Below are 17249 nucleotides of genomic sequence, written 5' to 3'. Positions count from 1 at the left end.
ATGGTGTTATGAGAGTTCGCACTTAAGATCACTAGTCTGCAAAGTCAAAGTCTTTTTTCACTGAATTAGACATCGTTAATTATAAATTACGACAAATTTGATATCTCATAATTCTTTTGTTTTGTTTTATTTGTTTTTAAATAAAACCCATAGTTAATCAAATGGAAAGTTTGAATTTTATTGTCAAAGGAAATGCCTTTTTGCCCTAACTAACTATCCTAATCAAGAATATCATTTCAAAACCTCAGAAAATGTTGGTGTGTTGTTGGCATTGTGGTAGCAATTTTCCTCCTGGGTGGATTTATGGAAGATCATCGCTCTACTTTAATATGTTTTTCCAAGATTCCTTGCAAAACAAGAACAATAATTGAATGAACACCAGTGTGGTGTTGATCAATAGCTCTCTAATATCTAAGTCAGAAAATAATATAAGGAAGATGTACCCCGGTGGGGTATTTCTGAACGAAGTATCCTTAAGGGAAACAATTGAAAAGTAAATGAACCCATTGGTCCCTTTCCCAAAGTCATAGCCGTAGCCGTCTTGAGCAGCAGGTACTAACTAATTAGCCTTTGCATCCAAAGCTAGACCATTTACCATTATTTTTAACAATGGATTAAGTTTTACCATTGACCATGGTTTCTAAGTAATGTGATTGATGCAGGAAAAGGGACATAGAAAACAAGGACATTGTGTTGTGGTACACCATGTGCCTTACCAAGAAGATTTTCCCATATTGCCAACAATTAGCAACCAGTTTGAGCTCTGGCCAACCAATTTCTTTGAAAGCAATCCTGTCCGGCCCCAATATGCGAAGAGGTCAAATTGCGCATCCACCTTCAACATTGTCCGAGGGAGAAATTCTGCTTGAAGGAAAATGAAACATCCAAGTATTTCACTTTCACTCTTTTTAACCTCCTTGTACTATTTCCCAATTTCTGCATGAAGGGGAGCTTAGGCACTCCTTTGAAGAAAAGTCATAAATTTGATCCAATGAGTCAGTGACTACATGTCATGCTGATGATCATGCACCAGCTTATTGAGTACAACTCAATCAATCTTTTTGCTCTCAATGCAAGAAAAATATCCCCAAAAAAAAAATTGGGAGAGGCTGAGAAATTTTTAAGTAGGCCATTGAATTGAAGGCATCCATGTATAGTTTGGGCTATGCTGAAAGAATTCTCAAAATATAGCTCGTTGGGCATTATAGGCTCCACCTGCTGCATATTTGTTGGCAGGAATTAAAAACAACCACAGGCCCACATGACATACTGCTTGCTGGTTCTTTTGGCCAGCAATCCTCTTAAATAACTCTCCTTGAAGTCATATTTAAATGTATATATCAATGCATTGGAAAAATTATAGAATACTATGGTAGTATAGTTTTATGGTATATTTTGTACATATGTTATAATTAGGGCTGGTAATGGGTCGTGTCGTGTTGGATTCATGTCGTATTGGGATAATAAACGTGTCAAGAATGCTCAACCCATTTAATAAACATGTCGTGTCGGTTTCGGGTCATCTTTTATCGTGCGGGTTTCGAGTCGTGTAACGGGTTTCATAAATAATAACATGCATGTTACAAAACTCACAACTGAAAAAATTTAAATTAAAAAAACATAGAGAGTAGAGAAAATATAAGGAAAAGAAAGAAAAAAAATATAGAGAGAGGAGAGAAGAGAGAAGGAAAAGAAAGGAAAAAAAAATAGAGAGAGAGAGAGAGAGAGAGAGGAGAGAAGATTGAAGGAAAGAAAAAAAAAAAGAGATGAGAGAAAACTAAAGAGAAGGAAAAGAAAGAATTTAAATAAATAAAAAAGAGGAGAAAGAAGAAAGAAAAAAAAAAAAGAGGAGAAGAGAGATGGAAAAGAAAGGAAAACACAAAAGAAAAAGAAACATTATAAATATCAAAAGGCATACCATAAAATCACAAAATTGTTTGTAGCATGGTTAATAAGATGTTTGACATAAATGAGGGTGGTAGGGGTCTGAAATCCCTTGTGTGTGTGCTAAAGTTTCCATTTCTCTTCTTTTTTTATTGGGTTAGCATGTATTACACGGGTTGACACAACCCGTTTAATAAACGGGTTAGACAGGTATTATAGCGGGTTATCGGGTTGACTCGAAATCCACCTGTTTATTAAACGGGTCAGAACGGGTTGACCTAAAATTGACCTGTTTTTTTATCGTGAGGGTTTTGAGTCGTATATCTGGTCGTGTCCGAAATTGCCACCTCTAGTTATAATATGGGTGAAAAACATGGTTTATTTTTCTTCCTTTTAAAGAATAGTATCAATAAATATTCACTTATTATTATCATACGTGTACAAGATGTACTACATGACTATATTATTGTAGTATTCTGAGTCAGTGAAAAGACATTTAGGAGTGTATTGAATATAGTATTCTGAGTCAGTGAAAAGATATTTATGAATGTATTGAATATGGTTTCAAGTATTGAAGTAAACAGTTGATAGCATTTATGGTTCAATCTTTTATTAGTTGTTGACATATAATTATTATTGAATCTTGTAACATTTTCGTCTAAAAAAAAGAATCTTGTAACATGTGGCTTGTTTAAGAGCAAGCAGTTGCAAATACAGGTGTGTAAAATGATGATCGTGCCCTTCACTTCATTATCAAAGACTCAAAAGCAAAGCAAAGCCAATTAAATATGCTTGCTCTCAGTGCAAGGCAAAGACTCAAAGCAAGAGCGAGCCTGCAAAATTAAAGTCCAAGACAATGTGAGTTGTCCCATTAAAGTCAGGGCAGCCCCTCTTTATTATTATGCAAATTTCGACCAGAGATTCTATAAATTTTTGCTTGTTTTCTGTTGTATGATGCCAAACAGAAAGTTAGCTACCTAGAACCACCTCTACCCAAATTGATTCCTTTAGGAATTTGCTTAGCAAAAATCCATGACTGCTCTATTTATAGCCATTAGTTTGATCCTACAGTGCTGCTTCTCAGCTAGCGCATCCCACCCTCTAGACACTCTCAGTCCAACTGAGATCAACAAAATAAGGCTCACAGTTCAGAAGTCTCACCTTGGATCTCTTCCAAACCTCACATTTCATTTTGTTGACACTGAAGAGCCAGAGAAATCTGATGTTCTCAAGTGGCTATCTTCAAGTGAAAAAAAGAGGTCCACCCCGCCCCGGCAGGCTAAGGTGGTGGCTCGAGCCGGTGGTCAGACCCACGAGCTCATTGTGGACCTGGCTACCGGTTCAGTCATATCAGACCATGTCTACACAGGTCATGGTTACCCCCCTCTCAGCTTTACTGAGCTCTTCCAAGTAAGTAGACTGCCTCTCAGTCACCCCAAATTCAAGAGGTCAATTTCAGCAAGGGGATTGAATCTATCTGAAGTTTCCTGCTTACCCTTTTCAATTGGTTGGTATGGGGAGCATACAACAAAGAGGGCTGTAAAAGTTCAATGCTTTTACAGAGGAGGAAGTGTCAATGTTTTCACAAGGCCTATTGAGGGAATTACCATGCTAGTGGACATTGATTTGATGCAGATTACAATGTACACTGATAGGCTAAGAGCCCCTTTGCCTAAAGCTGAGGGCACTGATTTTCAAACACCAAAAGGCAACTCCAATTCTGCTTCTTGCAACAAAACCATTAGTGGGTTCACCATTTCAGGCCACAAGGTCAAATGGGCAAATTGGGTTTTTCATGTTGGGTTCAATGCTAAAGCAGGAGTTGTAATCTCAACAGCTTCTGTATTTGACAGCAGAAAGAAGAAGTATAGGAGTGTGCTATACAAAGGACACGTGTCAGAGACATTTGTGCCATACATGGACCCTACAAGTGAATGGTATTTTAAGACTTTCATGGACTTGGGTGAATTTGGGTTTGGGAGATCAGCTGATAGTCTGCAGCCACTGATTGATTGCCCAGAAAATGCTAAATATATAGATGGGTACATGGCTGGGGCTGATGGCAAGCCACAAAAGGTGCAAAGGACCATTTGCATTTTTGAAAGGTTCTCAGGTGATGTTGCAATGAGACATACTGAGATTAACGTTCCTGGAAAATTGGTAAGGTAGTGTTTAAGGTTTAAGGTTTCGATTTTTTAATACTAATTAATCTGTGTGCTAGCAACAACAACAAAAAAACCTGCAGTGTTAACATGAAGTGGCTGGTTTTGTAGATAAGAAGTGGGCAGCAGGCGAAGACTTTGGTGGTTAGAATGGTGGCTACTGTTGGTAACTATGATTATGTTCTTGATTGGGAATTTGAGCAAAGTGGCACCATTAAAGTTGGGGTAAGGTTTTTTTCCCCCCCTCTCTCTCTCTCTCTCTCTCTTGATTCCTTTTGTTGATGCATGGAAGTTTGAGATAATTAAGCTCATTTTTTGTTAGTATGACACTTCAGTCACTACCACTTATCTAATGGGAAGTGTTTATGTGTACTCTCCAAAAAAACTTTTTGGTTTCGAGTTAGAATCTCAGCAAATTAGAGTTTCGATATCATGTCAAATAATCACTAATATCTAATGTGAATCAACCTGAGCTCAATCACTTTAATTGCTAACAGAGAGTGTAGATTGTGTTCCCCTACTTCATTTGAGAAAGGAAACTAATTATGATTATCCACTTTGTTGCCAGGTGGGATTAACAGGTGTGTTGGAGATGAAGGCCACGTCATACACAAATAACGACCAGATAACGGAAAGCGTTTATGGAACTTTAGTGTCAGAAAACACCGTCGCCGTTAACCACGACCACTTCCTCACCTACTTCTTAGACCTTGACGTTGACGGTAACGACAACTCCTTTGTCAAGTCTAAGTTGCAAACGGCAAGAACAAACCCCGTTAACGCCACATCACCTAGAAAGAGTTACTGGAGGGTGGTTAAGGAAACCGCCAAGACTGAAGCCGAGGCTAGGATTAGGCTCGGCTTGGAGCCAGCTGAGTTGTTAATTGTGAACCCAAGTAGGATGACTAGGCTTGGGAATGTGGTGGGCTACCGGCTGATAACTGGACAGCCGGTCACTTCACTACTGGCTGATGATGATTACCCGCAGATTAGAGCTGCTTATACTAAGTATCAAGTTTGGGTGACTGCCTATAATAAGTCAGAGAGGTGGGCTGGAGGGTTCTATGCTGATAGGAGCCATGGAGATGATGGCTTAGCTGTTTGGAGCAAGAGGTACCTTTCTGCTGCTGCTTTGTTTTTTCTTTTAGATAATGAGCAAGAGGTAGCCAACATTGTCTATATATCTTAACTCTGTTCATTGAAAATGGTTGGGGTTTCTTGAAATGCAAGTAAAGAAACTGAAGTTTCATGCGAAATTGGATATTAAAGTTTTAATAGGACTCACCAAATAGAAATGGGATCTATAAATTTAGTATAATGTTTTCTTACGATGTATCCTGTTATGTTGTAAGATTATTAATTTAAACTACACATTTAAACAGGAATTTAACATATTAATTGCCGAGATAAGTAGGTTAATATGTCAACTGATAAGAAATCAATTGCCGAGAATTTAACTGATCAGTTCCCGTGATGTTGTATAGTTTAATTTTGCATGAAAGTTGACTTAAGAGGGAACACTTTTTCCATGGCATGCAGGAACAGAGCAATTGAAAACAAGGATATAGTAGTATGGTACACAGTGGGATTTCATCACATTCCATATCAAGAAGATTTCCCAGCTATGCCCACACTTCATGGTGGGTTCGAGCTCCGCCCTGCAAATTTTTTTGAGAGCAACCCATTACTCTAACAAAGATGCTCTCCATAACACGTGTTAAATTCTTTTACAAGGAAAACTCATATGACAATTACTTTTAACAGTAATCTTCCAAAGTGCAATTACTTATTGTTAATTTAATTAATTAAGGGTGGTGTATAGATGATTGGATTGCCTCTGTTCACTGTATATATAATAAGTTTGTCTGGTTGTTGATCTTGTTGATTTATCCTCTTTAATGGATGCTATCAAATTTTCTCATTCAAATGTGGTTTGTGAAGGAAGTTGAGGTTTCAACTTCAAAACCAATTGATGATGAAGCGAGTGACTCAACTTCTTATAAGCTGATTACGTGTAGCACGTGTATATAGATTATTCAGTTTGCAATGGAAAACACCCAAATTAAGTGACAAAATTGCCCAATGAATTAGACAACAGAATGGGAGAAAATCTCACTTATGGAGGAGCCCTTTCGACTTATTAATACTCATCACAAACAAAAAACCCAACTAGTTTTTGGTGGTGCAATTAGGCAAAGGCACATGCTTAGGAGATATTGTTCTAACTTTAAGCACTGGACTGCTCTCAAAGAAATTGGTTGGTCGGAGCTCAAACCCACCACTCAATGTTGGCATCATTGGAAAGTCTTCTTGGCATGGAGCATGGTGAAAGCCAATGGTGTACCATAACACTATGTCTTTGTTCTCAATCTCCCTATTCCTGCACATATTAATAAGGTACGTACAAAGTGATAAATAAAATTTACAACAACTATCACAACCATTTTCACACTCTTATCAAAACCCGACAGAATAACATTAAAGTGATTACATTTTTTTAAGTATATACAAGTTCGACCAAATTATTAATCACGCATGATTCACTCGCCCAAATTATTAATAAACACGACTGTCCCATAATACAGTCAGCTAAGCAAGCAAAACATATAATACCATACCTGAGGCTCCATGTTGCTAGAGTATCACCTCCTCTGCTTTGATCCACATATTGTCCTCCTGCCCATTTTTCAGATTTATTGTATGGTGTAACCCACACATTGTACTTGGTGAAAGCCCCACGAATTTGTGGGTAATCGTCCTCCAACAAAAGGGGTCCTGCAAGTGACCCCGGAATCAAACGGTAACCAATTGGGTTTCCAGGTTTTGTTCTTTTATTAGGATTTACCACAACCAAGTCAGATGGCTTCAAACCCAAATGAAGTTTTGCATCCGATTCAGTTTTAGCCGTCTCACTTTCAACAGTCCAATAGCTCTTCCTTGGAATATTGGGATCTTTCACTCGTTTGGTCACCATTTTGTTCTTGACAAAGGAGTTGGCTTCACCATCCACATCAAGGTCAAGATGATAAGTCAAGAAGTGGTCATGGTTTACAGCAATGGTATTATCTGCAACTAGTGTACCATAAACCTCCTCCTCTATTTCATTTGTCTTGGTGTACTTAACCCCTTCAGTTTCTAGCACACCTGTTAGTCCAACCTGTTGAAGATGTTGAAGTTTACATATTAAGCATAATCGACTTGCTAACTCGTAGATTTATTTGCTTGATAATATTTTACCCTATATTTATTTGCAGACCATATTTGCTAACTCGTCGCTATGTGGCAAGAGAGATTCACTTACTACTTCATCATTATGTTTAGTTGATGATCAAGAATTATTATTTGTGGTGACAACACCACGTGATCTATGTCGACAAATTATAACATGTACTAAGTCTTATATTCATCATTTTTGGTTTATGATTTCGATATTAGTACTCAACATTTTGGGTTTAGAATTATGATATTAGTGATCCTAGACGTTAATTTAATTAGGTAAAACCACTTCATACCTCCAGCTTGATCGAGCCACTTGGCTTGAATACCCAATCAATTATGTAGTCATAGTTGCCCACAACTGCAACCATCCTCACCACTAGCGTCACCTCTGGCCTGACCTCGGTGATCTGCAATTCAATTGAATTATCAATGCCCCAACAACATAAAAACCAATCAACCAAGCAAAAATAATAATATATATGAAAACTTGAATTACCACTTTATTTGGGATGGTCACTTCTGTGTGACGCCACAAAATGTTGCCTGCATGTCGTTCAAAAATACAGAAAGCATTTGATATCTTGACAGGTGTGCCATCTTGGCCAGCATAGTAGGCATCCATGAATTTGGCGTTGGCTGGGCAATCAGTCAAAGGCTCAAGTGACACTGCGGATTGACCAAACCCAAATTCTCCACAGTCGAAGAAGGTTTTGAAGTACCAGTCCTCGGTTGGGTTCATGTATGGTACAAAAAGCTCTGATACAAAGCCTCTATACAAGACCCTTCTATATTTGTGCTTTGCAAGATCATAAATTGATGCTAGAGATATGATTGTACCAGTTCGAACATCAAATCCGAGATGGAAGACCCAGTTTGCCCATCTGATCACAACAAAATCAATTAATAGAGGAAAATATAGTACCTATACTATAATTAAGTGATCGATGATGAATATAATTGTTTTTGGACCATAAATGAAAATCCATATAGAGCTAAAATAAGCATTTTTACCGTTCAATCATCGCCATATATATTTTACAACTATAAAAAATAAAAACAGCTAACGATATGAACAACAAACATAAATATAATTATGTTGAACGAGTGACAATTGTCTCCACTTAATTAGAGGATGCCTCAAGTTCGATTCACATGAATACGACGAAGACAATAAATATCTATTATGAACTCAATATTTAGTTGTGACTAACTCATTCTGGTGGCATGACTTTGTTGTGAGTGAATTATTCCATTATAAACGTAGAGTTTAAAATGACATTCACATAATCCTTACTATTTCGTTAAAATTGAAGGAAGTTGAGGTTCCACCTCAAAATCAATTAGTAATGAGGAGAGTAGCCCAACTCCTTATAAGCTCTTACAAGATTTTCAAACATCTTCATGCGAGACTTTTTACCTTTACATTCTCACAAAAACGTTTGTATAAAATTGAAATCCAACAATATCAATCTGAGTAAAGGATCACACACATATCTTCAGAAACATTAGTTGACCACATGCACATGCAGTTATTACATATCATGTCAGATGATCATGTGGCAAATGTTTGAGCTTACTTATATCATTAGAATCATCCCTGCTCAAGTCAACTTCATTAATCAATAATTAAGATGTAATATTAAGTTGAGTACTAAACCTGATAGTGTGCCCCTCGAGGCTGAACCCTTCTTCCTGCGACTGCACCACCGGTGCGCCATGTAGCAATGGACCGAAAGGGGGCTTCTGCTTCGAAGCTTGGTACTCAGTTCCCTCGCCTTTTGGCACAGGAACTATAAATCTGTCACTATATTTAATTATCTCCATCTCATCTAGATCAACCACTAATGCTATTCCCTCCACTGGCCTCACATAGAAGTTCACTGTCCCATTTGTGTAGAAACAATTAATCTTTAATGTTCTTCTACTCTTTGCCTCTCCAAACCAACCAACTGAAAAACCGCTGCACACAATTTGGGATATATCAAGCCCTCTCTTTCTAATGGACTTGATAAATGGTTCATGTTTAAATGGCAACTCATTTGCATATGTTTGTTCGTCCAAGGTTAACACAGGTAAGCCATTTGCTCCGTTGTGAACTTTACTAGAGACTATGGAACGGGTCGATAAATCTACGATAATCTCGTGGGTTTGCTTATTAAGCCGTGTAACGACCAAGGCTCGGCGAGGCGGTGGTGGAGATTTGGTGCTGGTGGTGGATTTTGATTGCCATGAGAGGACGGTGTACTTTTCTGGTTCATCTAGGCCTACGTATTGGAAGGTTAGGTTTTGGGCAGGGTATGCTTTGTGGATTATGGCTTTGATATGGATGAACTCGGACGGTGTTAGAGAGTCTAGGGGATGCTGTTTGAGGCATAAGGCTGGCGAGAAGGTGATGAAGATGGAGAAGAGTAATAACAAGAGAGCGGGTGTCACTACTTTGGATGCCATGGCATTGTGAGAGAAATGCAGGCATCAATGATCCCCTTAAATAAGAGTTTCAACTAGCTAAATAACTGCCAACTGCTGGAAGAACTTTCAAGGACCAGCTAGCTTAGCATGGTGTAATTATGCTCAATGCACGGTAAACGACTAAATGAAAAAGTACCGTACTATCACATGCGACATGTGCAAACGATAGAAATCTTTAAATTAATTTTCACAATATCTGAATTTTTTTGTTTTTTTGAGGTCCTTTCCTATTGAAAGGGGCGATAGCATATTAAACTCACACACACAACACAGATGCTAGGACTCGAACCCAGGACCTTGCCTGAGGGAGTAAATACTCCAAACCACTACACTAGTGGGTCCTTTGCACAATATCTGAATTTAAAAGTAACAGGCGTATCGCATCCTTTCTATATATATTGAAGGAAGTTGAGATTACACCCTAAAATTAATTGGCAATAATGGAGAGAGTAGCCAAACTCCTTATAAATCCTTGTTAGGTTTCCTTTACTTTTCAATGTGAGACATTTTTACTTTCACATTCTCACATATATAAGTATAATGATTATTGGTAGGCAAGGTTTTGTAGATAATAATATGGATAATAGATCATGATCATAGTCTAAAATATCGATAATATTGATGAAATATCGCAAATATTATCGTTTTTTCGGGTAAATGATATTTTAGAACGTATCTATACACATATCGTATAAATACGATAATATCGGAAAATATCTCTGTCGATATAATTTCTCTCACACTTCAGCAATATTTGGCCAAAATATCACTATATAATATCGATGATATTGAGATGATGAAGATAATGAAAAATTTGAAGAGTTATTTATTTACACTAAGAAGAAGAAGTCATGGATATATATATATATAACTCGAGAGGTTCATGAATCTGATGATGCATGGACCATTTCCCATGTCCTATTATATATACGTACGAAGAAGAAGCCATGAATTCTTATCCCAATATATAAGACCTAGCTAAGCTAGTCAGTGCTTTTGAATGGCCACAGTAAGCCCAGAGAGCCGGAGCCACCAACCAATTCTCATAGGCTTGAAGGGAGGGACCTCAAGGCCAAGAGTAGTGTGGGGGTGTGATCAGTACTTTTCAGGTTTCCCTAACTTCTCCAAAGGACCGGTCAATTCAAGCCAACCAAGCAACTAAGGCCACAACCAAAGCTGAAAAAAGTATCTATGACAGATTTTAGCTACAACAAATTCGCACCAAAAGTCAAGGCTCAATCAAACAACACGGGAACATTAGCATTGCATAATTTGTATTTTTGTATCTCAAAAAAAGAGGACTTTCTCAACACGTGAAAGATGTTAGATATAGGCATTTTGTGGCCAAAAACAAATCGAATTCTGAACGAAAATTAATCTCACCTTTCCAATTTGGGGATATATACCTCATAATATTTACTAGGTATAATATTTACCAAAAAGATATTAGATATAGACAATGGACAGTGGACAGCACCAAGTGGTGGCCCACCAATTGGCCAAGTGGGCATTTTCACATGACTTTGTATTATCATGATTCATAATTATTAGTCTTGATTATTATTTAATGAGTGTGAATTTATTTAGAAAATATATATATATATATATATTTCATGTTGCACGTTGGGGTATCCGATCCATATCCAAATCTTCGTGGTTGGTTCACCCGATTTAGAGATTGAAGTTTAAATATTAATAATAAAATAAGTGTTCTACTAGATTATTACTTGGGTACACCGCATCATCAGTATGGCATAAGTATACACAATAACTTCTCACTATTTAGGGCAGCTAGGATGGTATATGGTACATCAACGCACCACATGTGTTGCCTGTGGATTGCCAACAGATCATATCCATCTAGATTTTCTAGTGTACAATGCATAATCCATCTAGGTTTTCTAGATGCCATTTATAGACTGGTTCTGGTGGCCTGAACTGAACCATTTCTATATTAGCTAACCTGCATTCTATATAGAGAGGGAGAGAGAGAGATATATATATATATATATATATATGAAAAGGAAAACCATTTGATTTGCATGTTTTATTATACAAAATTAACACCTCTTTATTGGGTGGCGATGACATAATACAAAATCTTATAGGGTAAAAAAAGAAGAAAAGAAAGCTAGGCATAATTAGGAGGTAATGCTAATTAGGGTTTTGTAGTGCAGTTCACATGATTAGGAGGTTTTGTTTTAAGAACTGGATTGCTTTCAAAGAAATTAGTGGGCCGAAGCTCAAACCCACCACTTAATGTTGGCATGATTGGGAAATTTTCTTGGGAAGGAACATGATGAAAGCCCATGGTGTACCACAACACTACGTCCTTATTTTCGATCCCTCGGTTCCTGCAGTGCATTAATTTTGATATAAATTTAGGAGCGAAGTTGTTAATAAATGTGGTACAAATAGTATTATTTAAAATTGTCAAACTCACACCAAATGTTAAAATATACCTGAGGCTCCAAGTAGCCAATGTATCATCTCCATGGCTCCGATCAATATATTGTCCTCCTGCCCATTTTTCAGACTTGTTATAAGGCGTGACCCATACATTGTAATTAGTGAAGGCACCTCGGATTTGTGGGAAATCATCAGAGGATAAAAGTGGGTTTGAAATTGACCCTGGAATCAGACGGTAGCCTATGTTGTTTCCAGGTTTGGTCTTCTTGTTAGGGTTTACCACAACTAGCTCCGATGGCTTCAAACACAACTGAATTTTGGCATCTAATTCAGTTTTAGCTGTCTCACTCTCGACTGTCCAATAACTCTTCCTAAGTGAGCTCTTGTATGTCACTCTTTTTGTCACCAAATTGTTTTTGACAAAGGAGTTGGCTTCACCATCCACGTCAAGATCAAGATAGTAGGTCAAGAAATGGTCGTGGTACACCCCAATTGTGTTTTTTGCTAGCAATGTTCCATATGCCTCCTCCTTTATTTGACTCGTGTGGGTGTAATCTGCAGCCTTCACTTCTAGTATTCCTGTTAAACCTACCTGTTTTCAAAAGGAAAATAGCCTATATGCCTTATTATGATCATCATTGTAATTTTCTCATCTCACTCCCTATGAAACCATAAGTGAGTTCCATATAAAGATACAATGTGATTTACAATGTGATCAATAAATATATTACAAGAAATCATATCATACCCCTATTTTGATGGAGCCGCTTGGCTTAAATTCCCAATCGAGTATGTAATCGTAGTTGCCAATGGTTGTGACCATCCTCACTATCAAGCTCACCTCCGGCCTAACCTCCGTTATCTACATTACCATCACCATATATGTTTATACCGTATGTTAACGACCAATGACCGCCTAACACGTGGAGAAAGACGACACGGTACCCCAAGGTCTTACCGAACGTTCCCTTTTTGCAGGAACTTGATCTTCCGAAGACTAACTCCCTTCCGAAGACACAATATCACTAAGTTGGGCGAACCACGTGTCAAACCACTTTTTCGCATCAACAGTTTGGCGCCGTCTGTGGGAAGCGAAAAACAATTAACCCACTATCCCCTACACACATGGGGACCACTTCAATACCCACTTTTCTACCGGAGGACGGGGCACCGTTCGGAAGGCAAGCTGGGGCTAGCCCAGCGCTACCCCCATGCACTCCCTACGGAAGCGCCCCATCAACCCAAACAGCCGCCGAGGCCGAGCTAGTAGCCCAAATCGCATCCCTTAGAAAGGACATGGCTAGGCTTCAGGAGCACAACCACCACCTTTCGTCCAAAGTGGACGAAACCCAACGGCAGCTGTACCAGCAGCAACCGCAGAATGTCCAGACGACTCACTCTTCCGAAAGCTTGGGAACCCCTCATAGGAGGAGGCACCGAAGGGCAGCAAGGGCAACGCCCGCCCCCTCCAAACAACTGGTGGTGCCGACACCTAGGGACCAACCGCACATACCGAAGAAGGTCTACTCTGATTGCCGACACCGGCTTAACGATCGGGAGGCAAAGAGACAGAGATCCCCGATCAGGATTAGCGCTCGACTACGAGAATCCCGGATGAACGCCGGGGGAAGTAAGTCACCCATTCGGAAGGTCCAAGGATTGAACTCCACGGAGTCTGCATCCGAGTATATCCCTTCCGATGCGCAGACGTCCACCTACCGTTCGGTATCAACTCAATACTTGGGGGATAACTCCGTGAGCCCGCGAAGGCGCTTGGAAGACTATGATGCCGAAGGAATCCCAAGCCGCGACCCTGTTGTCCGACTCCTTTTTCAGAAGGTCCAGAAAATGGAAAACGACAAGGCTCGCTCCCAGGAACCCGAGTGGGGAAAGCTTCGGCCCGGGCCGTTCACGGGACGCATCCGTCGCTCTCGGCGGGATCGGGAAGTACAACCACTGCGCATACCGTTCTATACTGGGACCGAGGACCCCTTAACCCACCTTCATTCGTTTCAATCCGCCATCGGATGCAAAGGTCTGAGCGACGAGGGGCAGTGTCTGTTATTCCCGTCTTCACTTACCGAGGCAGCCCTGAATTGGTTCTACCGTTTGGAGCCGGAAACGGTAGATTCTTTTGACGAGCTGAAGCAGATTTTCCTCAATCACTTCATGATCCAAACGGACCGTCTTTACTCTGCCGATGATCTGTACACAATTCGGCAGAGGGAGGACGAGCCATTAAGGGAGTACGCGGCGCATTTCAGTCACGAGTACTCAAGGTGTCCGGAAACAGATGATAGGGCAGCCTACGGCGCCTTCAAGAGTGGCCTTCGGTCCTCGCATTTCCGATACCTAGTACACAGCAGCAACTGGCGCACGTATGATGAGCTGATGAAGCAGGGGGCGGTGCACGCCAAGGCCGAGTACTTCAACTCAAAACCAAGCGCTTCGGCACCCCGAGAGGATGCCAAGCCAAGCGCTTACCCTGCGAAGGCGCCATCCTACGATAGGACCGACTCATATTCGGCGGGCCATAAGCGGAAAGACAACCGTGACGATCGGAGAGATCAGCCAAAGAAAGGGAAAGGTCGGTATGGTCGCAACGACAACCGAGGACCCCTGCCCAACCGTGACCACGGCAACGAGGTCTTCACCCTGCTGAATACCACGTATGAAACCGTTCTGATGAACGAACAGGAGGCCATACCAAAGCCGAATGTTAGAAGACCCAATCGGCAAGACAACCGGGAGACCGGTAAATTCTGTCGATACCATCAGCACAACAGCCACAACACGGAAGATTGTATAAGTTTGAGAAAGATTGTGGAGCGGCTGATCCGAGAAGGGAAACTGGCCCAGTATATCGCCCGGCCGCCAACGGCGCCGGTGCCGAACCCTCCTCGGCAGATAAACATGATTAGCACTATCAGCGGAGGACCTACCGTCTCGGGGATGAGCCACCGTTCGATGAAACAGTATGTGCGTGCCGCGCAGTTCCCTCAGGTGCTCGGAATAGAGATGAATCGGTTCCAGGAAACACCAAAAGTTCGTTGGGAGCCGATCACATTTTGCCAAGAGGAAGAAGAGGGAATCCTCTATCCCCCCGACGACCCAATGATCATCCGAGCTGAAATTGCCGATTACGATGTAGGGCGAGTGCTGATCGATACCGGGAGCCCCGTGAGCGTAATCTTTGCTGAAGCTTTCAGAGAGATGGGAATCAATGACAACCAAGTCGACCGGCAATTGACACCTCTGTTAAGCTTCTCTGGAGACTTGGTCCAACCAATCGGTAGTGTCAGACTGCCAATTACATTTGGCACGGCACCAAAAAAAGCAACAACGTACGATCAGTTCCTCATCGTCGACTGCCCGACGGCATACAACGTTATCGTTTGCCGAACGGCACTGACGAGGATCAAGGCGCATCTTTCACCCCACATGCTGTTGATGAAGTTCCCTACCCCGAACGGCACGGGGGCAATCCGGGGAAATCAATTCAGCGCGCGGACTTGCTACGCTACGGCGCTCAAAGCAACCTCGTTCATACTCCCCAACGAGACCATGACGGTGCAAGGTTTACCGAACGGTACTGGACCGGTTGACGACCCTAGAGATGAATCTCCCACCCCTCACACACAACCTGCCGAAGAATTGGAAACCATAACCTTGAGCGATGAACAGCCCGATCGACAGGTTAGAATCGGCACTAGACTCACTGCGAACCTCCGAGCGCAATTCATAGACTTCTTGCGGCTCCATTCGGAAGTTTTCGCATGGTCTTACGAGGACATGCCCGGCATCGCCCCGGACGTGATTAGCCATAAACTCACCATCTCCTCCGCCTATAAGCCCGTAAGGCAGAAGCGCCGATCATATGATGCCGAACGGTATGAAGCGATGCGCACGGAAGTCGAGAAACTTCAAACCATCGGTTTCATCCGGGAAGCAACGTATCCGGTATGGCTTGCCAACTCCGTCATGGTAAGAAAGTCCACGGGCGGGTGGCGGATGTGCCAAGACTATACCGACCTCAACAAGGCCTGCCCGAAGGATAGCTTTCCGTTGCCACGGACAGACTAGCTCGTGGATGCCACTGCCGGCCACGAACTGCTGAGCTTTATGGATGCCTACTCCGGCTATAACCAGATATTCATGCACCCTCCCGACAGCGAACATACCGCATTCATAACGGACAAAGGGTTGTACTGTTATAATGTCATGCCGTTCGGTCTGAAGAACGCGGGGGCAACTTATCAAAGGCTCGTCAACAAAATCTTCGCCGGTTACATCGGCAACATCATGGAGGTTTATGTTGACGACATGTTAGTAAAAAGCAGAACTGCCGAGGATCACCTGCAGAACTTATCGATCATGTTCGGCATACTAAAAGACTACAGGATGAGGCTGAACCCGAAGAAATGCGCTTTCGGTGTATCTTCCGGGAAATTCCTCGGATTCATGATCAGTCAGAAGGGGATTGAGGCGAATCCCGAGAAAATAAAGGCAATCATCGATATGGAGAGGCCGAAGACGACGAAGGACATTCAGAGCCTTACCGGACGCGTGGCCGTCCTGACCCGTTTCATATCGAAGGCTACCGATAAATGTGTACCGTTCTTCAAAGCCTTGAAAGGGGGCAAACGGGATATCACATGGACTGCCGAATGTGATAACGCATTTCAAGCCCTGAAGAACTACATGAGCAAAGCCCCCCTTTTGTCAAAACCGCTGCCTGGGGAAATTCTCTACCTCTACCTTTCAGTATCCGGAACTGCCGTCAGCTCGGTACTAATTCGGAAGCCAGAGAAGGCAGAATTACCAATCTTCTATGTCAGCAAGGCACTCCAGAGTGCGGAACTTCGGTATCCACCATTAGAGCAGCTAGCTCTGGCCCTTGTTGTCTCGGCACGAAGACTTCGGCCATACTTCCAGGCACACGGGATCAAAGTCCTGACCAACCAACCCCCCCGGCAAGTTCTCCAGAAACCAGAAATTTCGGGCCGATTGATCAAATGGGCGATCGAACTCGGGGAATTCGACATACAGTTCGTTCCGAGGCCCGCGGAGAAGGGCCAGGCTGTTGCCGATTTTATCTCCGAGCTT

General features: G+C 41.5%; 3 protein-coding genes across 3 annotated transcripts in view; 1 reads left to right on the top strand and 2 right to left on the bottom strand.

Moving 5' to 3' along the window:
• The first annotated feature begins 2849 nt into the window (after positions 1-2849).
• Positions 2850-5934, top strand: LOC117635983 (primary amine oxidase 1). The gene is made up of 4 exons (XM_034370393.1): positions 2850-4044; positions 4158-4271; positions 4615-5159; positions 5586-5934. Exons 1-4 carry the CDS (start codon positions 2917-2919, stop codon positions 5737-5739), a joined length of 1941 nt encoding a protein of 646 aa, XP_034226284.1. The 5' UTR covers positions 2850-2916; the 3' UTR covers positions 5740-5934.
• A 112-nt stretch (positions 5935-6046) lies between these two features.
• On the bottom strand, positions 6047-9828 carry LOC117635972 (primary amine oxidase 2-like). The gene is made up of 5 exons (XM_034370383.1): positions 8923-9828; positions 7762-8146; positions 7559-7672; positions 6665-7203; positions 6047-6426 (listed from the first exon to the last, which is right to left on the bottom strand). Exons 1-5 carry the CDS (start codon positions 9711-9713, stop codon positions 6216-6218), a joined length of 2040 nt encoding a protein of 679 aa, XP_034226274.1. The 5' UTR covers positions 9714-9828; the 3' UTR covers positions 6047-6215.
• A 1956-nt stretch (positions 9829-11784) lies between these two features.
• Positions 11785-17249, bottom strand: part of LOC117614433 (primary amine oxidase-like) — an 8113-nt gene continuing 2648 nt past the window's right edge. The window contains exons 3-5 of the mRNA XM_034343246.1: positions 12892-13005; positions 12197-12735; positions 11785-12088 (exon numbers count right to left, since the gene is read on the bottom strand). Coding sequence (XP_034199137.1) covers positions 11893-12088; positions 12197-12735; positions 12892-13005 — 849 coding nt within the window. The 3' untranslated portion in view covers positions 11785-11892. The remainder of the gene's footprint in view (positions 12089-12196; positions 12736-12891; positions 13006-17249) is intronic.

This window comes from Prunus dulcis, chromosome 1 (assembly GCF_902201215.1).
Source record: "Prunus dulcis chromosome 1, ALMONDv2, whole genome shotgun sequence".
Classification (NCBI taxonomy): domain Eukaryota; kingdom Viridiplantae; phylum Streptophyta; class Magnoliopsida; order Rosales; family Rosaceae; genus Prunus; species Prunus dulcis.
Note: the sequence above shows the minus strand (reverse complement) of the source record. Positions and strands in the feature narration are given on the sequence as shown.